Below are 22,887 nucleotides of genomic sequence, written 5' to 3'. Positions count from 1 at the left end.
TTCTATAGCATATAGCATTAAAAAGAAATATTTAAAAAAATTAGCATTGCACAGATATTCAGTAATTTATAACTAAAAATATTATTTAATATGCCTAACATTGTTAAGCATTTTTGTATATTGAAAGTCAATATGAATGAAATTATTTAATTTTCGAATATTACAGGTTTGCCAGAGGAGCAAAGTTTAATTGTCAAGGATTAAGATGGTAGCTGACAGGCAGGCACGTGTGAACCGAGCTCAACTATTTTTAGCATGGATAATAGGATTAGGATTAGGCGCACACTTAAATTGCAATGCATACATATTTTTTTAGCCGATTTGCGTTAAATTAGCTTTTAGTCTATTTATGTTTTTATGTTTTTTTTTTTTGTTTTGTTATCATTTTATAATTTTTTGTTGTTGTTTTTATAAATAAACTTAAACATAAGAATTGTGTTTTTATGTGTGTGTGCAGCTAATGTTTATCTTGAATTTTTAGCATGTTCATCTTTTATCCTTTAGCCCGCTTTGGGCTACAATTGGTGCTCAACCATGTCGCCGCCAGCGCATCTCTGGGTGTGTGTGTGTTTGGATGTGTGTGTCAGTGTCAGCGGAGGTTGTGTTGGAGGAGGAGAATTTGGGGGCGTGGCTTGGGCTTGGGCTAGGCTGGATTGGGTTGGGTCTGGATTTGGGTGAGTGCACCCAGTTCTAGCAGGCACAGCCACCTTCAGGATCCTTAGTCTCATTGGGCGAATCCTTGAGCACAACCTCTTGCATATCCTCCGATGGTTTGTTCTCCGTTGAATCCATGCCGGGCAGCGCCGCCGCAACGCGCCTAAACAGTTGTTTCACATTATAGCCGGCCTTGGCGCTCGTCTCAATGAACATCACATTTAGCTCTTTCGCCTTGCGTTCCCCCTCCTCCGTGGACACCTGTCGTTTGTCGGACAGATCCGTTTTGTTGCCAACCAGCATGATGATGACATCACTGCCTCGTTCCGTGCGCACGTCATCGATCCACTTGGACGTCTGATGGAATGAGTTTGTGTTCGTTATATCGTAGACGACGACGGCAACGGTCGAGTCGCGTATATACGAGGGTATTAGGGAACGAAAACGCTCCTGGCCCGCCGTATCCCATAGCTGTAGGCGCACTGTGCGATCCTCCAGGTACATTGTCTTCGATAGAAAATCAATACCGATTGTCGCCTGATACGTGTTGTCGAAGCTGTCATACATGAATCGTGTAATTAGCGACGTTTTGCCCACACTCTGCTCGCCGAGGAAGACCAATTTGAATTTCCGCAACGGGTTGCCAAAGTCGCCGGATGACATGTTTACGAGTTTTGTATTTTTTTTCTTATGGTTTCTCAACTTTTGTACGTGTCGTGTCGACTTTTTTTCTTCTTTTTTTCTTAAGTGCGGGTTTGCTGACCTCTCCTCTCTCCTCGCTCTCTTTCTCGCTCACGTCTCTCTTACGCACTCTCTCCACCTTTGTTTTGCTATTGGGGCGTGATACTTTATGCGGCTTCAACTGCACACGTTGCACTTTAATTCGTTTCTATTTTTAGTCACACGCACTTTTTATATTGCCTATTTTTCGATTCCGCTAAGTCGTACTATTAACGTAGTGTGTTATTAACAAAGATTTTCGTGGAAAAAGTCGGCCACCAAGTCGATCTGAGTCAGTTGTAGAGATGGCTATCGGTAATTTAACTATATCGATAACAAAGTAGACTGTTGGCAGAAATATGCAACATACGCAACAAAAAATACCAACTTTTAATACTGATTAAAATACTTTATTGGTTACTTTACTTAACTGCTCAGAATTTCAAAATAGTTGCTATGTTGTTGAAGCAAAGCTTTTGATTAGTTCTTATCGCGTAATGAAAATTCGAAATTAGTCTTAAGTGGGTCCTTAAGATATTGCACTTATCAATATTAGCATCGAAATTCTTACTATAGGCTACTCAAGAACTAAATTGAAATACATATAAATATATAAATGATTTACATATGCATAGTTCTAAGAAATCTTTATTGATAGTTGCCACATATTGTTATGTCTCAAATTAATCCACAGCCCTCAGCCAATTAACACAAATGCTTATCTTCCAAAAACAAAAAAAAAGGTGCGAAGCGCAAATTGAAATTCTTATCTTATGTCTTGGGCAAACAAGCGTTCACAAAATGTCGTATCTCGTTTTAATTTAAAACGGCATTCGATAAAGGAAATGTAAACAGTTCCTCGAAAGCACCAACGATGAACGGTCATCAATTTTATTTGCTTGTGTATTGTTGCCTCTTTTTCTTTGGCATCTGTGGGGTATCCTCAGCGCTTGTCCGATCCGCCCCCGAACAAAGAGGACCAAATGGACGTGTTGTTGGTGGTGTTTCCGCCTCGGTTAATAGTGCACCCTATGCGGTGTCTATGCAATATAAAGGCACTCATTACTGTGCCGCCAGCATTATTAATGCCAATTGGCTCGTAACAGCCGCCCATTGTTTGACGAACAGTGCCCAAGTGTTGGGTAGCACCCTGATCGCTGGTAGCAATGCTGTGGCCGGCACTGCATCCACTACCCAAAAGCGTACCATTACCTATTTCTATGTGAATGAACTGTACACGGGTGGAACTGTGCCCTACGACATCGGATTGGTCTACACGCCAACGGCATTCACTTGGACAGCTGCTGTGGCGGCCATCAGTTTGCCCAAAGCGAATGTAGTGCCCACGGGTACGGCAAATTTATATGGCTGGGGAAGTATGTCGACAACAAATACGCCAAGTTACCCAAGCACACTTCAAGTGGCTGCCAATGTGCCCATCATCAGCTTGAGTGCGTGTACCGCAGCCTTGGGCAACAAGGGATCCGATGTGCATAATACAAACTTGTGTACGGGTCCCCTAACTGGTGGTGTCAGCATCTGTACTTCGGATTCGGGTGGTCCTCTGGTTCAGGGTGGAGTCCTCATCGGCATTGTTTCGTGGGGCAAGTTGCCATGTGGACAGGTCAATTCGCCGTCGGTGTATGTGCAGGTGTCTTCGTTTATCTCCTGGATTGCGAACAATCAAAATATCTAATATCGTGTATATGTTTTTTAACCAAATAAATATCAGCAAACAATAGTTAAGTATTTTAAGCTTTTGGTATCTTTCAATTCAGCGCGATGCGAGCTTTCTGCATTCTGGTCACACTTAAAAGTGCACTCGAAAGTTATCGATATCATTAATTGAGCCATTGTCTTGCACTGCTTATAGTGTAGGGCGACAAAAAGAGAAAAGAAATAGGGAAGAATTCCAATAATTACAATTCAAGCATTTAATTAACAAACATTTTATCGAGTGTGCCACAATGGAACACAACAGAGAATTTTCCGATGTCGACATTAATAATGGCTCAGCGTCCGGTGCATCCGACGACGAGGAGGAGGAGGAGGTGCCAGCGCCGGGCACGGTAACGTTGGAGCATGAAAATGATTTATTCGTATCCGCAATGACGCCCAGTGAGGTGCATGTAAGTTACACATTTATTTCAATTATTAAATTAACTTGAATTATGCGTCGCAAATGGGCGGCGTCTGTCCTTTATTATTAGCTTTATCTTTGTGTTTTACTGTTGCTTTGTGTGTGTGTGTGTCAACGTCACAATGCTTTGCGAGGGGCGGCAACAACAAATTTTTGTTGATTAGACTTATTTTATCGCATCTGCATTGCTTATAATATGTATAATTATGCTTGTACATTTTACATTTTTGTTGATATTTATTTGCAGCGTCGCATTTCGGCTAGCAATCTGGAGGAGGTGCTGACAGATGATGGTGATTATTTCATACAAATTGTCGTCTCAGATCCTCAAAAAGTTGGCGATGGCATGAGCTCGTATTTGGCCTACAAGTGAGTCATGGCAAGCCGCCTTATCGCTGAATTACCCTCGATTTGTATATCTATGACCCCTTTTTGTTTTTTAGAGTGACAACGAAAACAAACATTCCAAAATTCAAGCGCAACGAGTTTAGCACTTTGCGACGCTTTAGTGATTTTCTGGGCATACATGATCTGTTGGTTAATAAGTATTTGCGAATGGGCAGGATTGTGCCGCCGGCGCCGTCAAAGAATATTATTGGCAGCACCAAGGTGAAGATGAGTCCACAGCAAACGGAGCCGGGCACACCAATTAATCAGGAATGGATCGAAATTCGACGTGCGGCACTGGAGCGTTATGTCCATCGTACCGCACAGCATCCGGTGTTGCGTGTCGATTTGGATTTCATTAATTTCTTGGAGAGCGATCAGGAGTTGCCGCGTGCTGTTAATACATCTGCTCTGAGCGGAGCTGGCGTCATACGACTCTTCAACAAGGTGGGCGAGACTGTCAACAAGATTACGTACAAAATGGATGAGAATGATCCGTGGTTCGATGACAAGATAACCGAAGTCGAGAACTTAGATGCGAATCTGCAGAAGCTTTCCTCAGCACTCAAATCGCTGACATCCTCGCGTCGTGAACTGTCTCTACTGACTGGCCTGGTGGCCAAATCGGCGGCGATGCTGAGTACGTGTGAGGAGCACACGGGATTATCGCGGGCATTGTCCAATCTGGCCGATGTGGAGGAGAAGATTGAGTTGCTGCGCTCGGAGCAGGCCAATTCTGACTTTTACATACTTGCCGAGTTTATCAAGGACTATTTGGGCCTGTTTACGGCCATTAAGTGCATTTTCCATGAGCGTGTCAAGGCCTTTCAAAATTGGCAGTACGCCCAAATGCAGCTGTCGAAGCGACGTGAGAACCGCGGTCGCTTCGAGCTGGCCAATCGTGCCGACAAATTGGATCAGGCGCAACAAGAGGTTGAAGAGGTTTGCAAGACACAATAATTTATATATGATTTAATAATATTTTAATGTATTATTGTTGTCTTTGCAGTGGCAGACCAAGGTGCAAAATTGTCAGCAACAATTTGATGACATTTCGTCAGAGATAAAGCGTGAAATGGAACGCTTCGAGCTGACAAGAGTGAAAGACTTCAAAGCCAACATTATCAAATACATTGAAGTTCAAATGGCGCACCAGCAACAGGTATGAAAGCAAGCCCTAAGATCTGACTTTATATATATATATATACTCTTTAGTTTATTGATATTACCATATACATTTCTTCTATTGCACAGATCATCAGCTATTGGGAGGCCTTTGCACCGTTTGCCCGAGAAATTGTTTAACTTGAATCCAAATTGTCAGATGCATTTCCAACCAAAAATGTTCAGCAAACAGCTTCAGCGGCGCAGTGCTATGAATATAAAATTCTAACCTAATGTGTGTGTGCGTGTGTGTGTGTTTTGTAATTTTTGCGGGACCAGGCGCTGATCTTGAAATCGAGCCGCTTTCGCTGCTGTTGAACATTTGCTAAACGCTTTAAATTCCTCTCAAATTGGTATCACTTCAGGTACTAATTACACTTGCAGAAACAAAAAAAGTTGAACTTTTTATTACAAATGTATTCAAACACACATATACATATATTTCTATTCTTACACCGTAATTATTACTATTATTATTATTACTGCAAATATTGCTTTTATTTTTGTAAATGTATACAAAGAAAAAAAAATGGTTTATTATAGACTTTTGGTGTAGTCTACAGTCGCACAGCGCGAAATTATTCTCATTCTAAATTCGGTATTATCTAAACTAAAAACAAAAACAAATAATAACTTCAATGAAACCAGTTATTAAATGAAAATGCATGAAACAAATTGAAGAATGTAATTTACAAGTGATTTAATTGGGAAATGTGTTTTCCTTGATTGTTGTTGATATACATATATATATATATATATCTATGTATATTCCTAAAAACTTTTTGTAACATGACAAAACAACATAAAACAAATAAATTTGTAAATATGTATGTATTATAATGAGAGTGTGTGTAATTATTTATTAATTGTAGGAGGCAGTAGCAGTTAAGCACCATTTGAATGTCAACGACTTTTTCGATAACGATATATGTACATGTCCATTTCAATTGGTTTACTGTGAATGGCAAATTTGTAGTTAGGCGTGTGAATGGTGAAATCATAATGGAATTATTGTATAGTCATTGCGTCTAGCGTTTTCTCGAACTTATTAGTCAATTTTAGTTTTATAAAATAAAAACGGGTCTCAAGCCATCAAACGCATTTACTTGGTCACAAACAACGAAGCCGTAAGTACAGAAAATGGAGTTTCCACATTTGGGTCAACACTGCAACGAGGCAACATGCAACAGATTAGGTGAGTGTTTTTTTGCCAGCTCCAATAAAACAAACGGCAAATTTAGGGCCATTTATTAAATTAATGCATATGCAATTGTTTTTGTAGATTTCCTGCCCGTTAAATGTGACTCATGCGACAAGGTATTCTGTGCCACACACTACAACTATGAGCGCCACAATTGTCCAGGTGCTCATCGCAAGGATTTCCAAGTGCCCATTTGTCCGCTGTGCGGAGAACCTGTGCCAACGGCACCCGGAGTGGAGCCCGATTTAACTGTTAGCCAGCATATCGATAAGCAATGCAAATCGGATAGCAAGAAAATCTACACAAATCGCTGCCATGCCAAAGGCTGTAAACGCAAAGAATTAATTCCCGTACAATGCTCACAATGCAAACTGAATTTCTGCCTACGTCATCGTCACACCACCGATCATGACTGCCAGCCCTACTCCGCGAGCTCCACCAAGACAACTACTAGCACCATATCGAGTGCAACACAGGGCGTCTTTAAGATATTCTCCGATACGCGCGCAATGGCAGCGCAAGCGGCCGAGAATCGTCGCCAGGCAAATCCTAAAGCAAGAGGAGCAGTTCCAACAGTAGCAACTGCAGCAGTTGCTCAACGCAACCATATACAAAATATACAAGGAAATATGGTAAGAAAATATGCAAAATTAATATCCAAACCAAAAATTTATACCGATTCCTCTCGTTTTTCAGACTGAGGACGAGGCTTTGGCGCATGCTTTGGCCCTGTCCATCATGGAGGAGGATGACGCCGCAACTACTGGTGGTAATCGTGGGAACACATCCACGTCCACAAATAATGCGCAGCGCGCAACGACAACTGTCGGTGGTCAGCAGGCGAATAGCAAGGATAAATGCTCACTCTGCTAAATGTCGCACTTCTAAATATATAAACATATCCATCACTTGACCAGCGGCCCGTGTGCTGCCCACTCCCCTTTGCCCAAAAACTGTTAGGTGCTTAGTCTAAAACCAATTTGTCATTATTATTATTGTTGTGTAACTATAGATGTTGATAGATTTACTTTTATTTACTTTTTGACTTCGTCACATTCTTTTGCATGGCTTAAGGCTGTTTAGCAAAAATAATTTAAACGCGCCTGTTGCAAAATCAATTCAAACAGGCGCGTTTTAATCGCTCTAGTTGGGAAGAATAAACTGTAATTTATATAGTACATGTTGAATTACTTAGATTTATAAATACATTGAGGGGGATTACATAGGGACTAACATATATATTGCATACTATTCTGAGCTGATCTGCGGCGGCTGCTGCTGGGTTGCTATAAGCACAACTGGTGAATTCTTAAGGATGCCAGCACTGTCAACAGTTGTGTTCGCCTGCTCACCATCAGGTTGCTCAACACTTTGTGGCTGCTGCGCCGGATCGCTCTTATTTTCGTCAGTTACTGCAGTTTCCGCCGGGTGTTCAATTTCCGGCTCCTCTAAAACAACAGCTTGTGCGGCTTCCGCCTTGCTGAAGGAGACGCTACTATGTTTACGAGCAGATGTGGCCGTTGCACCATCCACTGAGGATGAGGTGCTTATCTTACGCGCTGCTGCTGCAAAACTGGCAACGCCCTCAGCGGCCAAGATGCTGGCGCTGGAAAGCAAGATGGACACCTGTTCGGCTGAGGGGCAACTGGTGATGATCATATCATCTGCTGAATAACCATTTGTGGTCAGCAATTGCTCCAACTTAACAAACGACTGGATGATGTTGTTCTGCAGAGGAAGGATGTGGTTAAACAGGATTCACTTGATAGCTTTGCAAAACTTACACGTATGGGTCGAAAGATTATAAACTCTGTATCACGATTGCTCAGATAGAGCTGCATGGCACGCTGCAGCACCGCTAGCTTCGCTTTGATCAGACGTTGCGTCTCTTGGATAATGCTGCTGATCTGCTGTGGACTTGCCCAGCTGCTCTGCCGGAGCACATAATTGATTTTGCCGGGTGGCGCAGAAGCAGCAGCTGGCGTCGTCGCTTTGCTTGCTGTATCGTTGGCCAACAGCAGTGTTTGTGCCTTGTCAAGGAATGTCACGAGCGGACCGGCAAGCATATGGACGGCATCTTTGATATACTGCTCGCATACCGTCTTCAGCTGACGATCCACTTCTTTGCGTGAGTCTAGCAAGTGCTCCTTGATCTGTGGCGTGCCCTCGAGCAGGAATTCGAGCAATGCATTATTGCTGCCCATCGAGAAAAGTTGTTTGCGCTTCTGCAGCAGACCAAAGGCGGCCGTTTTCACCTTACTGAAATCCAGCGAGGTCTCCTTGATGGTGAAATCCACACGAAATGGTGCAATCTGTTCGCGCAAGATGAGCAAATGTTTGATCTCAAAGAGTTCGCCATCAATGGGCGTCTTGGCAGCGGAGATCTTAATCGCTGCCTGCGACACACTCTGAATGCAAAGTTTGAGCGCCTCCTGGGATAGACCCTGGAATATGGGTAGATCCACGCAGCGATAGAGACGCGATAGGCAGACCAACGTGCGTCGCACCGTTGGATACCACATGCCATGCAGATCAGCGGGTGAATCTAATACATGAAACAGGATTAAAAGATTTCCTTGTCTATATACCAAATGGAACCTACTCATTTGTTTGACTCTGTATGAGGTATCCACGCTCTCCGTTTCATTGGACGTGACGGAAGCACGCGAATCCGAGCGGCGCAGCTGGACAGGCTCTTGCAGCGACAGCGCAATGCTCTATAAATAAATAAAGTATCTTAAATATAATGAAATTAATTTAAATCATCGGCTGTCACCTCCATCATTTCAAGCTTCTCGGGATAGGCCAAATCACCAGTTGATGGATTATAGTTTTGTATATCAGACTGGAGATACAAATGCGCACGGAATACCAAACGCTCCTGGACATCTTGAAGCAACTGATGCGCAATGATTGCGAATGCCTCCAGTCCACTGGCTGCACACATATAAAAAACATAATCAGTAAACAGATTAAAAGCAAATTAGAGCTAGATACAAACGATTTTGTTGCACATGCTCCTCCAGCATTTCGATGCGCAGAATGGAACAGATCTCGGCGAGGGTTTCCAAATGATTGATGTGTATGATAAATGGTCGCATTGTGTCATACAAAATGGTGCAGAGACCCTCCAGATAAACACTGCCAAAAGAAGTATTGAATTATAGATATAATAAATAAGATTTAGACTCACGTCAGATGCGCTGCGCCTGTGCCAAAGAATTGATAATATAAGCGCTGCTCATCCTGGCACACGTGCACCAAGAAAGCACATGCACTGCGCGTCAGGGAACAATGATCACCCTTGTGCGCATTCTTCACATTCAGTATGGACTGATTGACGGCCGAGGACATGACACTCGCTCGCTGCGCCAAATAATGCTGTTGCAAATCGGTCATTAGTTGACCATATTCATTGCTGCTGCTCTGCTCGAGCCGTGACTCGACTAGTTGGGCAACACGCTTCACTTTTGCCGCCGATGTTTGATATTTGCCATAGTACAAGGCAAAGGCAGCATCGGGTGCCTGTAACGACGCATCGGCCGTGGTGCCATGACGCGGATGCAAAGTTGCCTCCGTGGCCTGATTGATGATATTAACCACGTAGTTGCGCACCAGGCTCGTTGCCTTGGACAAACACTGCTTGTACTTCACATTGTACGCAGCGGCATCCTTAAAGTTTGGCTAAAATAATTAACAATTAATAAGTAATAAATATTAATATAAATAAAAGATATTTACATGCTCAGCCAGATAATTTAGGCACTCGTCAATTTTGCTTAAGCACTCGCGGAATGCTTCGCTCGCCACGGACAGTGTGGGACTCTGTAGACGCTGGTTCAATAGCTCCACTTGACTGAAGTAGTGCAGACGATGCTGGATCTCATTGCTTAGCGCTTGCAGTTTATGCTGCTCATCGATGAGCTGCTCACTGGCCGTATTCAGCGAACTTGTCTTCTGCGAGACAAACTCGTATTCAGCACTGAGTGCACCCAGGCGATCCATGGCCACCGAGATTTGGGTGAGCATGTGAGCACAGTCCGCTTTGCGTTGCTCCAACTGCTGCAGATATTTCTGGTAGTTGGCATCGCCACGTTGCTCGATCTCAGTGTTGACATTGACAAACCATAGCAGGAAATCGTTTGTATTTTGCAGTCCACCGGCCGGCAGCTTAATATCAACCACTGCCTCATTGTTGTCCTCCGTAGGTTTTGTCACGTTCGTGGGCGTGGCCGGCAACGTTAACTGCGTAAACAATTGGAGATGCTCAAAAGTCTTAGATTTGTTGACGTTGTTCGGCTTACCGTTGTTTCGTCATCATGCCACAAATTGGTCAATACATCCAGATGCTCCTCCTGCTGGGCGCTCAACGCTGCGAGAGGATCTGTTTTGGACTCCCATTGCATCAGGCGATTACGAATTTTACGCAAATTTTCATTTTCGCTTTGCGCGCTGGCGACGTCATCCATTTTCCTATTGAAACCAATGCTCAATCAAAAAAGCAAAAAGAAACAGCTGTTTATTGATCAGCTGAGCGCAAGTGTACACACTGGCGATAATTTACGTTTATCGTTTACGATTTAAATGTGCACACACTAATCAGTTATCGAAATTCTGTTGCTGTTTTGCTTATTTTTTGTAGGCGTTGTTCATTTATTGTTAATTATTTTGTGATTTTAATGGCCCCGCAGCCGGTGGTAACGGGTCTTTCGCCCAAGGAGGGTCCACCAGGCACACGTGTCATCATACGAGGCGAATTTCTGGGCACCCGTGTGCAGGATCTAACCGGTATTAAAAAAGGCATTTGTCATTGGTCCACTTTTTATAGCTATTATTTTTCAGGTCTTAAAATCTGTGGCTCCGATTGTCTGTTGTCGGCTGAGTGGAAATCTCCCAATAAGATCATCGCACGCACCGGTCCGGCCAAGGGTAAGGGCGATATTATTGTTACAACCATAAGCGGAGGTGTTGGCACATCCACGGTCCAATTTCGTGCCTACCACGAGACAATTGGCCCACTCAAGGAGTCCGCGGTGTGGATTGAGGAGTCACCATCGCAAAACTTTGCCTGGGGTCGACGCACACTCACACAGTCGGGGCTAACACAAGAGGATCCATTGGGCCTGTCCATTGAGGGCAACGAGCAGAAAATCCCCGAAGATTTACGTGACTTGTTTCCCGATGCTTGTGGTGATTTGTCGCAGGAGAATTTCTCACCAGCCTGGTTTATGCTCGAGAATCATTTGGCTACCTCGTTTGAGGACTTGAAGGCCGGTCTAGCCTATCTGAAGCGCAAGGTAGAGAGCCAAAAGGAGGGACAACTCTCCTTTCTTAAGTCCAATGCTGGCTCCGTCATTGATCAACTGGACACATTGATGAACATTCGTGACAAGCTGCAGGAGGATGTCAAGCTGCACGGCACCGAACCCTTCAACATACTCGAGCAGTCCATTGAGAGTGGGTGTCTTTATTTACCTTACTTTATATAAGATTATTAATTGTTTGCCGATTTGTAGACTCCATCAGTGAATCGCAAAAGATCTTCACGGATGTGCTGGTGCGCAAAGAGAAGGCGGACTCCACACGTTCGGTGCTCTTCGCCCTGTCTCGTCACAAGTTTCTCTTCTGTCTGCCTAATTCGGTGGATCGTCGGGCCAAAGCGGGCGAATATGATATTGTTGTCAATGATTATTCGCGTGCTAAGAATCTATTTGGCAAAACAGAGCTGGCCATCTTTCGCCAAGTGCTCGAGGAGGTGGATCAGCGCATCTTGCTGATAAGACGTCAACTGCACGAAAAGGTGGTGAAGATGCCACAAAGTGTGGAGCAGCAAAAGAAGTTGATTAAGGCGCTGACCAGTTTGGAGTTGCAGCAAAGTGGCACACCAATTGGCGATCGTTTGCGGAATACGGATCCCGCCTGGGATGCGATTGAAGCGCGTGCCAAATACTTGGAGGCCACGTTTCGCCAAACGTACGAGCAGCACTCGAACAAGGATGCTGGCGGCACACAGGAGAAGTCGAAGAGTCGTGATCCCAGCCAGGCGCCCAGTCGTGTCAATTTCTGTGAGGAACTTTGCGACATTGCCGCCTCCCAGCTTCCAGATCTTTGGCGTCTCGGTCAGCTCTATTTCACGGGTGAATTGCGTGGTCCGCATGATCCCAAGCCGGGTGATTTTAAGCGCATGGTTTTGAATGCCATTGATAAGTTTTGTGTCTATTTGCGCCTGGCCATACTCATCGCTGGCGATCAGCGTGCCTTGAGGCAAGCCAGCGGATTGGCCTGGCCCATTGGCTCCGCCTCGGCAACGCATCATTTCTTGCCTTGGATACCGCAATGTTTGCGCTACACGCGCATCGCTTATGCAACGCTGATTGGACTCGATTTGCCATCGGAGGCATTGGACATTATACAGAAATTGATTGATGAGGTGCGTCTCTTTTGTTTCTCCATCATCTTCAAACGCGCCACGGATCGTTGCAAGAAGCTGGGCGTGCATGAGACTTGGGAAATGACCGTCGAAGATTATCCGGGTGCCACACTGTTGCCAGCTACGCTGGAAACGCTGCTGGTGGAGACGTTGGATGAGGTGCAGTCCGTATGCATGCAGCCGGAGGTGCGTGAGGGTAATCTTCTCGAGCCCCATTCGGATGGGCAACGTGAGGTGACTCAGCGTCTGCAGGAGCTGCTGTCCACCTTTAGTGGCGTCATTGCGGAGCTCGCTTATCCCGCCCACGATGATGAGACGACGCCCACTCATAACGTATCCCAATTGTTAGGCTTTCCCAACACCCAGCAGCCGGAATCGGTGTCGGGTGTGTTGTCCGGCAGCGCCTCTGTAAGCTGGGAGCAGCGCATGCTCTGCTGCCTCGCCAACTATGCGTATTGCAATAAGAGCTTCTTTCCACACATTGGAGAACTATTTGTTCGCTATGGTTATCCGCTGCCGACGCTGGCCATTGAAACGGCTCGCTACAATGTCAACCAGTTGTTCACCAATCTGCTGGAGGAGTATGTGGAGCACAAGGGTGATCCTCTGGTCGGCACCATTGAGCCATCCATGTATCTGGGCCGTTTCCAGTGGGATCACGAGATGGAAATTGGTTTGGGTCATCTGCGTCCATATGCCCACGAATGCTGCGATAATCTTGTGGGTGTTTACTCAGAGATCTATAGCATATCGCCAGCTCTGCTGCGTCCCATTCTGGAGTCCATTGTGCAGACCATATCCGAGGAGCTGGCGCGTCTGATGAGCTGCGTTCAACGCTTCAGTTATACGGGCGCAATTCAGGCCCATGTCGATATACGACTCCTCCGCGATGCACTCGACAACTATGCTAATGAGACGGCCAAGTGAGTTGCAATCATCCTCTCCTATTTTATCAATCTCAAGAAGTGTTTTCTTCCCACAGAAACTATTTTATGGAAGCACTGGAAGCCATTAGTCCACCTTTGAATAGCGAACAGAAGCGCAAGGCGGATGAGATATTGGAGCGTGTCAAGCACAATATGCGGCTGCAGATGCTCTGCTTTGGCGTCAAGGAGCCTTAGGCACATTCCACTCTGCCCTCTTGGCGGCAGTAGAATTATTTATATATAAATATATATAGAAAACTGAGTAAAAACAGTTGAAAAACAATTGCATATTTGTTAATAATTTACTTGTCAGTCTGCTCAGCCGATATACCATCTACTCTACCTATATATATATTTATACAGTTATTTGCATTTGCTGCTTTATTAATAGTATTTGATAAGCAAAAATTAATGATTACATAGCGAGCACAACTCTTTTGTAGGAAATAAAATGGGAAAACTAAAGGTACTCCTTAAATTGAGTCAAATCGAATTTGAAATTGCTGCCTTCGTCTTCGTATTTGTGCGCCATCTGTTTGATGGCCTGCTCCACGTCGATTGTATTGAATTTCTCTTGGACACGCTGCTTTATGGGGTTCTCGATGGCGTCCATGATCTGATAGCGCAACAGATTGGGCAGCACATTCACAGCAAACTCCATGATGTAGTCCAAGGTGCCAGCACCATCGCAACGCACCTGAATATTGCCCATATCGAATTGTAGATCGTTAATCTGTGGCCGCTTGCGGGTGTCCAACGACTGACTGATCTCAACGGTGGCACGTATATGCTGCACCGTGAACTGGACATGTCCGACACGTGTAACCAAACCAAGCCCCACCTCCCATTGGCCGGCGCCAGTGATCTGCTGGGTGCCCACTTGCACACGTAGCGAAATTGTATTATTTTGCATGCCAGCTGTAATATTCCCCACCCGATAGAAACTGGAGACGCCACTGATCCACGTGTTGGCCAGTTGTACACTAAAAACACCCATGGTGCGATTCATGTCGGGCAAATGATACGGATCGTAACCATTCTGGCGCACCAGTTTCCTGCCCTCGGCAATTACACTGTCGAGCGGCGTTATCGAATTCGGCATCCGGCGATCTCCCAGCGTCTTCTCAATGGATGCATTGATCTCGATGCGCAGCTTTTGGTCCACCTCCTTTTGCATGAGTGGCTTCATAGCATCGAACACCAGATTAGGCGCCGAATTGATGAGGCCCTGGAATACGCTGCCCAAGAAGCCAAGATTTTGAAAATCCATGGCCATCTCGCCGAAACTGATGTCCATCTTAATACGGTCCGTCGTCAAGTGTCCGTCACGTTTTACGATCAACGAGGCCGATGCTGTGACATATACCTTCTTCAAGATCACCGTAAATGGTCCATTCGCCTTGGTGAAGAAGGAGCTCAACGTGTAATCGCCCTTGACCAACATCTCGTCCAGGGTTATGCCCGCCTCCACCTAACAAATAATGATGTATTATATATATGTATATTTTTTTATGTACACTCGCTAGAAAAATCTCCCTGAATTTTAGAAAAGGGTTCCTCACCTTATAAAAGTAAAGTAAATTTCAAAAATTAAAGGTTGTCGCTTTCTAAAAACCAGCGATTGCATTTCTTAATTTCAGGTTGGATTTTTATAAAAAAAAATAAACTAATAAACTAATTATTTTTCTTTCTAATTTTTAGATCTAGTTTCGACATTTCAGGGCGCATTTTTATTACGAGTGTAGTAAATATTTCTAGAATGAGTGCTAAATATTTGGAATTACACTAGCCAACAAATCAGTAGGAAAATTCAAGCACTCAAACAAGATCTTTTGTGATATTTTCCAATACTCACCATCATTTCCTTAAAGTCTGCATTGATGCTGGCGATGCGAAACTTGGACAATCCATAGGCCTTCACCTTGCGCATGTTCAGATTGGCCATGCCCAGGCTATTGGACGTATCGGGCACATCGACGGGATCTGGGATGTGCGCCCCGGGCAATCCCACGGGATCTTTTTGCTTATAGTGCTCCAGTACCGCCTCAATTTGAGCGGCCACGCGATTTTTGCTCACCTCAATATTATGCGCATCAGTTTCATCATCCGCCTCTGCTCGACGAGGAGGAGGAGGAGGATTAGGAGAGGGATAAGGTTCAATTAATCATTAAGAGTTGAGATTTTAATATGAATATTATGCTCACCATTCACATCCTGTGCGCTGCTGCAGTGAATCAAAGCGATTGCCACGAGTATAACTATCAGCGCCTTCATCTTTTGCTGCGAATCGCTTATCAGTTGAGGAATGAAAAAAATAAAGACCAAAAAAAACAACAACAAAAATTGAGTTGAACAACAATCAAAATGTGACTGAAATGCTGCCCACCACTCGACGCGGATTCAAACTGACAACTGGCGCGAGTTAATCAACAGATAATGAGATGAGTAGCAGCAGCAGCAGCAGCAGCAGCGCTTATCAAAGGGCAGCTGCTGAGTGGAGCAAAGTTGAGTTTAGTTCAGCTGCATTGAGTTCAGCTGAGTTGAGTTGAGTACAGCTCCAATATTGAGTTGAGTTTAGCTCTGCTGTTAACCTGAGTTCAACGACGATGTAGAGCTGAGTTCAGCAGAGCTAAACTGTGTTGAGTTCAGCTCCACTGTTAAGCCGAGTTCAGCTCCCATGTTGAGTTGAGTTCAGCAGAGCTGTTTGAGTTTGAGTTGAATTTCGCTCTGATCTTCAGTTGAGTGCAGTTCCGCTGTTGAGTTGAGTTCAGTTTCAACTTTGAGCTGAGTTTAGCTCCTAACAACATAATACAACATATTATCTGCTTAGTTCTTGAGTTGAGCTGCGACGGGCTGCTTTGATTAAACTCATGTTTGAGTGAGCGTTAAATGATCCATATTGAGGCACCGGAAGCAGACGAAAGTTTTGAGTAAGATTTACCATTCGGCACTCAACTACACAGCCAAAAAAGCATACGCTGTGGAAGAATATTAACGCTACAAATCAAAAGCAAATTAATCATAAGTTAACTTAAAAATTAAAAAAAATTTGACGAAATGTATTCAAATTGAATTTATTTAACAATTTACAAATTAATATTTAATTTGTAGATTAATTTTGTTAAACTTAAAATTGATATACAACTGCACAAAATTATAAAACTAGACTTTCCAGAAATGTCAATACAAAATATTCAAATTATATAATATAATAATTTGAAAATGTTACAAAGTAAAAACAATTAATTCTGCTATTCAAATTTTAAATGAATATTCAATTGATACAAAAATTCCCATTAATTAATTGTAAATTTTAAGATTATTAAATTGTGTACATTAAACAAAATCAAGAATTTGAAACATAAAATCACTCATTACAGCTTGAAATAATTATTGAGTTAAAAAATTAAATACAAATTTTGTTCTTAAAAATTAAAATTGGACAAAATAAACAATATCAATGATTTTCATTTAGTTGAAAAACTAAACAAAGTATAAACCAAAAATAATATAATTTCAAATTAAAAGAACTTTCATTCCTTGGAAGATCTAGAAACATTTTGTTTTTTTTTTTGCAACTTGCAGTTTAAAATATAATTCAGTTTTCATTGGTTTGTTTGTTTTTTTTTTTTTTGCTTAAGTGTTAAGTTCATTATCGTATAGTATTTGATTTGCAAAATTATCTTTATTGCAATTTACTTTCATAACTGCGAGTATAAATATTCTTAAACTATGAAAAAAAAAAATGGTTTTCCACGTGCTCAAAAAAAAGGTTTCATGCTCAAAAAAAGGGTATGCGTTTCATGCTCAAAAAAAGGTTCTTAGCCTATGAAAAAAAAGTGACTTAAAGATATGCAAAAAAAAACTTCTCTTAAAAATATGAAAAAAAAAATGGCTTAGGCGTATTGACAAAAAATTGTACTTAATTTCTATTATACAGAAATCATAATTTTCGACATTTATATTCTTGTCGTTTTTTTGTTGTTTTTTTTTTTTTGGTGAAGCAAAGCTACGGTCATAGAATAAAGTATGCATTAAGTGTTAACAATTTGTTGTTAGCTGTTTGTTGACTCTTGTTCCTGCTACAATTCGTTGCATATATAGAAATGTTACCGTTTCAGAGACTATTGCTTTGAGTTTCATACATAGATTGGTTAAGGTACAAGTCCTGACAGAGATGCATAAACATAATCATTTTATATGCGATACTTCATATTACATTTGAAATGTACATTTAACTTAATATACGAAAAAAAATAAAAAAAAATTGTTGGGTGATGTAAAATAAATAATTTCAGTTTGTGATTTGAAGGATTGATTAGCCACTGTTTCGGTCAGTGTAAAACTGTCTGTAAGAAAACAAAATGTTGAACGGATGAAAGAAGAGCCTGCAAGTCGAATGGATGTTTGCCGACTTGAAACATGCTCTGTACCTGTATCTGAGCAAGCAGATCGTATATAGTATATGTATATATGTAATCAAGCAGCAGTCGCAGGTACAGCACATTGCTTACAAAACTTTTTCTCTACCTAGGCGCACAAACACAACAAAATCAAATACGTTACAACCACAACATAAGCTATACAAAGATGGCTACAACGAGATGACGTTGACGATGACGAGATGAGGATCAGTATCCGAATCAGGAGACACGCAATGCTTACGCTGGCATTTCCAACTCTTCATCGAACAATAGATCCGTGCTATCCTCGGCGTTCGCATTCACTACGTTTACAATATCACGGATAAATGAGCCGTTCTTCAATTTCTTTGCCGGCTGCTCGCTGATTTTTACTCCTACAGTTGCTGCTGACGGCGTTGGATCCTGTTGTTCCAACTTGAGTGGAACAGCCTCCGGTGCTGGTGGCATAAAGTATATGAATTCAGTTGTGGACTTTTTGCCATCCTTACTCGGAAACGGTATGCGCGGAAAGCCAAGCTGAGCCGGATCGAGCGGCGCATTGCCATTGAAGATGTTGAAGCCTGCCCAATAAAAATAAAGAAGACATTAAATTGTGTGCTGGATAACAGATAGCGAAGATCTAGCATGAGCATGCCGTGAATTGCATACCCTTACAGAACGGAATCTAGTTGAACCCCTTATGCTCAGTAAAAATAATACTATATATAATAATAAAAGATGATTAGACGCATATTAATAGAGTTATTATAGATTAGATTATAACAAAAGGGCGAAGCTAAACATCCTTCCAGTCAAGCCAAACTATGATTGCATTCCTCTAGATTAAACTCGAATTAAATTCTTTCTAATCCAAACTTACGCTAAAAATTCAAGATGAGACGATTTTATATATGATCACTAATGCTACAAGATGCCCCTGCTGGGATTACTGATACTAATGCTTACCCTGATAATCTCCCGTCTCATTCATCATATAGACGAGCGGATGTTCCGATTGTTGCGCTGCCGGCACCAGAGTGAAATTCGATGGCGTTGCTCCAGCTCCAGTTGCAGTAGCAGTTGCAGTTACATTTGTTGCTCCAGTTGCTGCGCCTGCTTCAGCTGCATGGGTTGACTTTTGCTGCTCCTGCTTCACCTCCTCTTTGACCGTATCCGTTGCAACAAGTAGTTTGACATCCTCTTCGCTGCTGCTGCTCATGCGTGGTGCATGCAAATGTGGATTCTTGCAGCCATGGCATTTGCAGCCGGACAATTTGCAGGACCTGCCCGCCATGTAGCAAGGACAGCGACTGTTGCGACACGTGCAACGACCAGGCACCGAAGTGGTGCCACACCGACAATTGCCCGAAGTGGCACCGGTTGCCGATTTGGGTTTGGCTGTGATTGCTTCTTTGTTCATGAGGGGTGTGCAACTGGCTGGAGTTGGACCAGCTGTAGCAGCAGCTGAGGAAGCTGCTGTGGCAACTTCGGGCACTGAATCCTGCGGCTTCAGCTGTACGAATGAGCCAGGTGTTGCTTTTTGGTTGCGTATATGCCGCCGGCTGACCCGGCGCAATGGCTGTTCCTCCACTAGCTCCTCATTCTGCTCCAGCTGCTGTTCCAACTGTTGATGATTGTGCTGCTGCTGCTGCTTTTTGCGTCTGCTCACACGTTGAATATTGTCTGGCTGCGGCTCCAGCTCTGCCTGCTCCTGCTGCAATTCTGACTGCTGCTGTTGCTCCTGCTGCAGCTCCCGCTCTGCCTGCTCCTGCTCCTTCTCCAGCTCCTTCTCCAGCTCCTGCTCCTTCTCCAGCTCCTGCTCCTTCTCCAGCTCCTGCTCCTTCTCCAGCTCCTGCTCCTTCTCCACCTCCTGCTCCTTCTCCAGTTCCTGCTCTAACTCTGCCTGCTCCAATTGTGTCTGCTGCTCCAACTGTGTCTGCTGCGCGAACTGTGTCTGCTGCTCCAACTGTGTCTGCTTCTCTAGCTCTAGCGGCTCCTGCTCCAGCTCTACCTGCTGCTGCTGTTGCTGCACATCATTAAGCATCAGTTGCATTTCCACAGGCTGCTGCACCTCATCCAGCAAGAGTTCCGCATATCGTCGCTTGTAGCTCGTCGGGGCTTCTGTTTGTGTGGACATCTGCACCACTTGACCAATAACAGGCAGCTGCTGCAACTGTACTTCATTGCTGCTGGGCAACACATAGGTGTAGCTGGCTGGCATCGTCAGTGCCTCCGACAAGTCCACCTGATCCGTCCAGCGCTTATTAAAGTAACCCGCTGGCAAAAGCATTTGTGAATAGGATTGGGATTGAGTTGCGATGCCCGGCAAATTGTGATTGTGTTGATGCAACATGTTGGCTGCTGTTGGCGATAACAGTGGCAACGGTGAGGCAAACTGCACCTCATCGCCGGTCGCCGCCGCCTCCAGCTCAATGTCGGAGAGCGAAAGTGGGGCAACCATTGGGGTATGCTGCTCGAAGGGCAGCTCGGGCGTTGTTGCCGCCGTATACGGTGGCGTTTCTGAGGGCAGCGAGGGCGTTTGCTGCTTGTTGCTGCTGCTGCTGAGGAAAGGCAATTCGTGTTGAGATAAAAACGTGTCGCACATATCATAATTGTACTTGATGCCCTCCTGGATGATCCAATGCGTTGTCATCGGTTGCAGTTTGATGCGCGGCAAGTGGCCACCAACAACTCCTCCACCGCCATGCTCCGGATATGGCAACAGTTGGGCATACAACGACGACTGATACAAATGGATGCAGAGTGTCTTGTAGCAGAGCAATAGCAGGGCCATCGATTTGTTCTCCTCATGCGATTTGTAGTCGCAACCATCGCCGCATTGATCGCAGCGGGGAAAGAGTCGTTTGCGTCCACGCAAACACAGGCGACACACATTGTGGCCACAGCGACGTTCAATGGGCTCAAATGGATCCTTGAGCAGCTCACAGCAGACCACACAGCTGAGCAACTGGCGCAGTTCAACGATATCGATGCTGATTTGTTGCAGGCGCCGCTTGGAAAGATTTGCGGCGGATTTGAAGACGAGACTGAGCAGCTTTGTGTAGAGTTTCTGTGCCTCCATTGTGCCCCCTGTGTGACTGTACTAGTGTGTGTGTGTGTTGTGTAGGTGTGTATGTGTTGTGTGTGTGTTTGTTGTGGGTGTGTTGTTTGGTTTCGGTTTTGTTTACAGCTCCTCGCCTTTGCCAAAAGGCCACCGCCGGCCTTCCTTGCCGCGATTTTCTCTGCCAAATTGTCCAGCAATTGTTCTAGTTAAGGCTTAAATGCCATTACATGTTATTCAACTTTATTTTCTATTTTAATTTATTTTTATTTTTGTTGCCTGGCGTTCCTTTTTTGCCTCTGTTGTTGTTCTTCTTGCACTGCTTCACTTAGCGGCTAAATACTTAAGAAATACAAATTCACGTGCCAAAAAAAAATACAAAAAAAAAAAAAAAAAGTTTGTAGTATGTTAAATGTTATTCAAGTCATTGTAAATTATCACTGTTATGTTTGTTATATGTGCAATTGATGAACAAATTTACCAGAGCAAATAGAAACGCCGTGCTTGCGTTTTATGTTCTTTACTGCAGTGTGACCGTTTTGTTTGCGCAGCATTGTGAATGGCCGAGAGGTGCTGCCAAGTTGCTGTAAAGTTTTTACGGTAGCCCTGCCAATTACGGCTACAGTAGTTCATTTGCGTAGTTTTCACGCTTTAAATTTGTGAGATAATTAAAGTTCAGATTTCATTTTATTTCACAAATACGAGCGATATGTGAATTATTCACTTTAAATATAATGTTTTAGTTATTAGTATTTGCTTAAACTCTATTATTAGGCGTAACATTTTTTGTATATGTTGATCGAGTACTGTTCAAGTTTATGGTAATGCATAGATTTGATTTAATTAAATAGATTTGTTAATAATGAGCAATGACTGACAATTCAAAATGTTTTGCCTGCGCTGCACACAGCCTAATAGAACGTGATCAGCATAATAATGAACAAACTATGCAGCCCTGGGCAAACCAAAATATGTATGTAAACAAATGTAACTCACGACATTCCTTCTTGTAATCATAAATACTTACCAACATATGAGAAAAGAAATTAAATCAAATCTCAAAATTGCACTCTAAAGCACTTAATATGCAAGTCACACAATCAATAAACAATCGTCAATAAATCGACAGACAAAATATGAACAAGCAATTGTAATTTGTTGTCCCTGGAAACCTCAAACAAACGAGACTACAGGGCTGCATAGCCAGATAGGGACTAACTGAAGATCCACTAAATTTCCTAACAGCTCTGTGAATTCCCAATACTTAGCTAATGCTTTCCTTTACATAACTAGCTGTTTATCCGGAAACTGCAATCAAAACAGAAGGTCTTGAAATACTACAAAATTCGAGAGGAATCTAATCATTTGTTTTTGATTTATATAATATTAATTTAATTTTCCCATTTATTTAGCAAAGTACATTACGCATCCAGTTGAAATATCATTTCGCAATGTAAGAGGAAAAGCAAGAAGAGAATCTGAATGTAAAAAATTCGAAAAGTCCCAAATTTCTAGAGGAAATTTGTGTCGAAATAAAACTAAATTCCTTAAAACTGGAAAATGAGCTATTGAAATTAAGGAATGAGTGCTGATAAAAAGCAACCAGGGATTAAATTCGTTCCAAACCATTCTTAGTTTAAATGAATTGAGAACTGAGACTAATCTATTTGTTCTGTGATATTTACAGAAAGTACTCAACTGTTGATGCAATATTTTATAAACTATTTTTTATGCCATAATTATTTTATAACGTGCTATAAACTATTTAGCAAAATCGAATGCCTTGTTTAATTATATTTTT

The 22,887-nt window shown here is 43.1% G+C and overlaps 8 protein-coding genes across 10 annotated transcripts; 4 read left to right on the top strand and 4 right to left on the bottom strand.

Annotated features, from left to right (window-relative positions):
- Positions 1 to 159: 159 nt before the first annotated feature.
- On the bottom strand, positions 160 to 1,690 carry LOC6561621 (ras-related protein Rab6). Its single transcript, XM_001989142.2, has one exon. It carries the CDS (start codon positions 1,315 to 1,317, stop codon positions 691 to 693), a length of 627 nt encoding a protein of 208 aa, XP_001989178.1. The 5' UTR covers positions 1,318 to 1,690; the 3' UTR covers positions 160 to 690.
- A 539-nt stretch (positions 1,691 to 2,229) lies between these two features.
- On the top strand, positions 2,230 to 3,126 carry LOC6561622 (trypsin delta). The gene has a single exon (XM_001989143.3). It carries the CDS (start codon positions 2,249 to 2,251, stop codon positions 3,068 to 3,070), a length of 822 nt encoding a protein of 273 aa, XP_001989179.1. The 5' UTR covers positions 2,230 to 2,248; the 3' UTR covers positions 3,071 to 3,126.
- A 105-nt stretch (positions 3,127 to 3,231) lies between these two features.
- Positions 3,232 to 5,749, top strand: LOC6561623 (sorting nexin-2). Its single transcript, XM_001989144.3, has 5 exons — positions 3,232 to 3,503; positions 3,762 to 3,883; positions 3,958 to 4,843; positions 4,911 to 5,063; positions 5,156 to 5,749. The coding sequence occupies exons 1-5, from the start codon at positions 3,342 to 3,344 to the stop codon at positions 5,204 to 5,206; spliced, it is 1,374 nt and encodes a 457-aa protein (XP_001989180.1). The 5' UTR covers positions 3,232 to 3,341; the 3' UTR covers positions 5,207 to 5,749.
- Positions 5,750 to 6,087: 338 nt separating this feature from the next.
- Positions 6,088 to 7,444, top strand: LOC6561624 (AN1-type zinc finger protein 2A). Its single transcript, XM_001989145.2, has 3 exons — positions 6,088 to 6,260; positions 6,348 to 6,898; positions 6,963 to 7,444. The coding sequence occupies exons 1-3, from the start codon at positions 6,206 to 6,208 to the stop codon at positions 7,137 to 7,139; spliced, it is 783 nt and encodes a 260-aa protein (XP_001989181.1). The 5' UTR covers positions 6,088 to 6,205; the 3' UTR covers positions 7,140 to 7,444.
- Positions 7,373 to 10,750, bottom strand: LOC6561625 (conserved oligomeric Golgi complex subunit 3). Its single transcript, XM_001989146.3, has 8 exons — positions 10,571 to 10,750; positions 10,008 to 10,511; positions 9,460 to 9,950; positions 9,268 to 9,407; positions 9,043 to 9,203; positions 8,869 to 8,983; positions 8,051 to 8,811; positions 7,373 to 7,994 (listed from the first exon to the last, which is right to left on the bottom strand). The coding sequence occupies exons 1-8, from the start codon at positions 10,733 to 10,735 to the stop codon at positions 7,515 to 7,517; spliced, it is 2,817 nt and encodes a 938-aa protein (XP_001989182.1). The 5' UTR covers positions 10,736 to 10,750; the 3' UTR covers positions 7,373 to 7,514.
- Positions 10,751 to 10,866: 116 nt separating this feature from the next.
- LOC6561704 (exocyst complex component 2) lies at positions 10,867 to 14,091 on the top strand. Its single transcript, XM_001989147.2, has 4 exons — positions 10,867 to 11,054; positions 11,109 to 11,723; positions 11,783 to 13,619; positions 13,679 to 14,091. Exons 1-4 carry the CDS (start codon positions 10,946 to 10,948, stop codon positions 13,815 to 13,817), a joined length of 2,700 nt encoding a protein of 899 aa, XP_001989183.1. The 5' UTR covers positions 10,867 to 10,945; the 3' UTR covers positions 13,818 to 14,091.
- On the bottom strand, positions 13,989 to 16,113 carry LOC6561705. Its single transcript, XM_001989148.3, has 3 exons — positions 15,827 to 16,113; positions 15,478 to 15,734; positions 13,989 to 15,093 (listed from the first exon to the last, which is right to left on the bottom strand). The coding sequence occupies exons 1-3, from the start codon at positions 15,894 to 15,896 to the stop codon at positions 14,083 to 14,085; spliced, it is 1,338 nt and encodes a 445-aa protein (XP_001989184.1). The 5' UTR covers positions 15,897 to 16,113; the 3' UTR covers positions 13,989 to 14,082.
- Positions 16,114 to 17,216: 1,103 nt separating this feature from the next.
- Positions 17,217 to 21,648, bottom strand: LOC6561706 (E3 ubiquitin-protein ligase msl-2). 3 transcript variants are annotated; one of them, XM_043214580.1, is made up of 3 exons: positions 21,568 to 21,648; positions 18,992 to 21,428; positions 17,217 to 18,606 (listed from the first exon to the last, which is right to left on the bottom strand). In XM_043214580.1, the coding sequence occupies exons 2-3, from the start codon at positions 21,105 to 21,107 to the stop codon at positions 18,284 to 18,286; spliced, it is 2,439 nt and encodes an 812-aa protein (XP_043070515.1). In that variant the 5' UTR covers positions 21,108 to 21,428; positions 21,568 to 21,648; the 3' UTR covers positions 17,217 to 18,283. The 3 variants fall into 3 exon arrangements, with proteins under 3 accessions (XP_043070515.1, XP_043070514.1, XP_032592260.1); XM_043214579.1 differs by lacking the exon at positions 21,568 to 21,648 and having other exon boundaries at positions 17,217 to 17,967; positions 18,288 to 18,606; positions 18,992 to 21,364; XM_032736369.2 differs by lacking the exon at positions 21,568 to 21,648 and having other exon boundaries at positions 17,897 to 17,971; positions 18,288 to 18,606; positions 18,992 to 21,364.
- Between the last annotated feature and the right edge of the window lie 1,239 nt (positions 21,649 to 22,887).

Source organism: Drosophila grimshawi, unplaced genomic scaffold (genome assembly GCF_018153295.1).
Source record: "Drosophila grimshawi isolate 15287-2541.00 unplaced genomic scaffold, ASM1815329v1 contig_1377, whole genome shotgun sequence".
Lineage (NCBI taxonomy): Eukaryota > Metazoa > Arthropoda > Insecta > Diptera > Drosophilidae > Drosophila > Drosophila grimshawi.
This window is presented reverse-complemented; position numbering and strand designations above follow the sequence as displayed.

Bases quoted from the DNA above. Each gene is read 5' to 3' on its own strand.
- LOC6561623 (XM_001989144.3), top strand. From the start codon at position 3,342: ATGGAACACAACAGAGAATTTTCCGATGTCGACATTAATAATGGCTCA. The intron at 3,504-3,761 runs GTAAGTTACACA...ATTTATTTGCAG, and splicing joins TGACGCCCAGTGAGGTGCAT to CGTCGCATTTCGGCTAGCAA. The intron at 5,064-5,155 runs GTATGAAAGCAA...TCTATTGCACAG, and splicing joins AAATGGCGCACCAGCAACAG to ATCATCAGCTATTGGGAGGC.
- LOC6561704 (XM_001989147.2), top strand. From the start codon at position 10,946: ATGGCCCCGCAGCCGGTGGTAACGGGTCTTTCGCCCAAGGAGGGTCCA. The intron at 11,724-11,782 runs GTGGGTGTCTTT...GCCGATTTGTAG, and splicing joins ACTCGAGCAGTCCATTGAGA to ACTCCATCAGTGAATCGCAA. The intron at 13,620-13,678 runs GTGAGTTGCAAT...TTCTTCCCACAG, and splicing joins TATGCTAATGAGACGGCCAA to AAACTATTTTATGGAAGCAC.
- LOC6561706 (XM_043214579.1), bottom strand. From the start codon at position 21,107: ATGGAGGCACAGAAACTCTACACAAAGCTGCTCAGTCTCGTCTTCAAA. The intron at 18,607-18,991 runs GTAAGCATTAGT...TTTATTGGGCAG, and splicing joins TGAGACGGGAGATTATCAGG to GCTTCAACATCTTCAATGGC. The intron at 17,968-18,287 runs GTAAGCATTGCG...TCTTACAGACAG, and splicing joins GAAGAGTTGGAAATGCCAGC to TTTTACACTGACCGAAACAG.
- LOC6561705 (XM_001989148.3), bottom strand. From the start codon at position 15,896: ATGAAGGCGCTGATAGTTATACTCGTGGCAATCGCTTTGATTCACTGC. The intron at 15,735-15,826 runs GTGAGCATAATA...CTCGTCGAGCAG, and splicing joins CAGCGCACAGGATGTGAATG to AGGCGGATGATGAAACTGAT. The intron at 15,094-15,477 runs GTGAGTATTGGA...ATTATTTGTTAG, and splicing joins CAGACTTTAAGGAAATGATG to GTGGAGGCGGGCATAACCCT.
- LOC6561622 (XM_001989143.3), top strand. From the start codon at position 2,249: ATGAACGGTCATCAATTTTATTTGCTTGTGTATTGTTGCCTCTTTTTC.
- LOC6561625 (XM_001989146.3), bottom strand. From the start codon at position 10,735: ATGGATGACGTCGCCAGCGCGCAAAGCGAAAATGAAAATTTGCGTAAA. The intron at 9,204-9,267 runs GTTTGTATCTAG...ATATGTGTGCAG, and splicing joins GGAGCATGTGCAACAAAATC to CCAGTGGACTGGAGGCATTC. The intron at 8,812-8,868 runs GTAGGTTCCATT...TTCATGTATTAG, and splicing joins ATACAGAGTCAAACAAATGA to ATTCACCCGCTGATCTGCAT.
- LOC6561624 (XM_001989145.2), top strand. From the start codon at position 6,206: ATGGAGTTTCCACATTTGGGTCAACACTGCAACGAGGCAACATGCAAC. The intron at 6,261-6,347 runs GTGAGTGTTTTT...TTGTTTTTGTAG, and splicing joins GGCAACATGCAACAGATTAG to ATTTCCTGCCCGTTAAATGT. The intron at 6,899-6,962 runs GTAAGAAAATAT...CTCGTTTTTCAG, and splicing joins AAAATATACAAGGAAATATG to ACTGAGGACGAGGCTTTGGC.
- LOC6561621 (XM_001989142.2), bottom strand. From the start codon at position 1,317: ATGTCATCCGGCGACTTTGGCAACCCGTTGCGGAAATTCAAATTGGTC.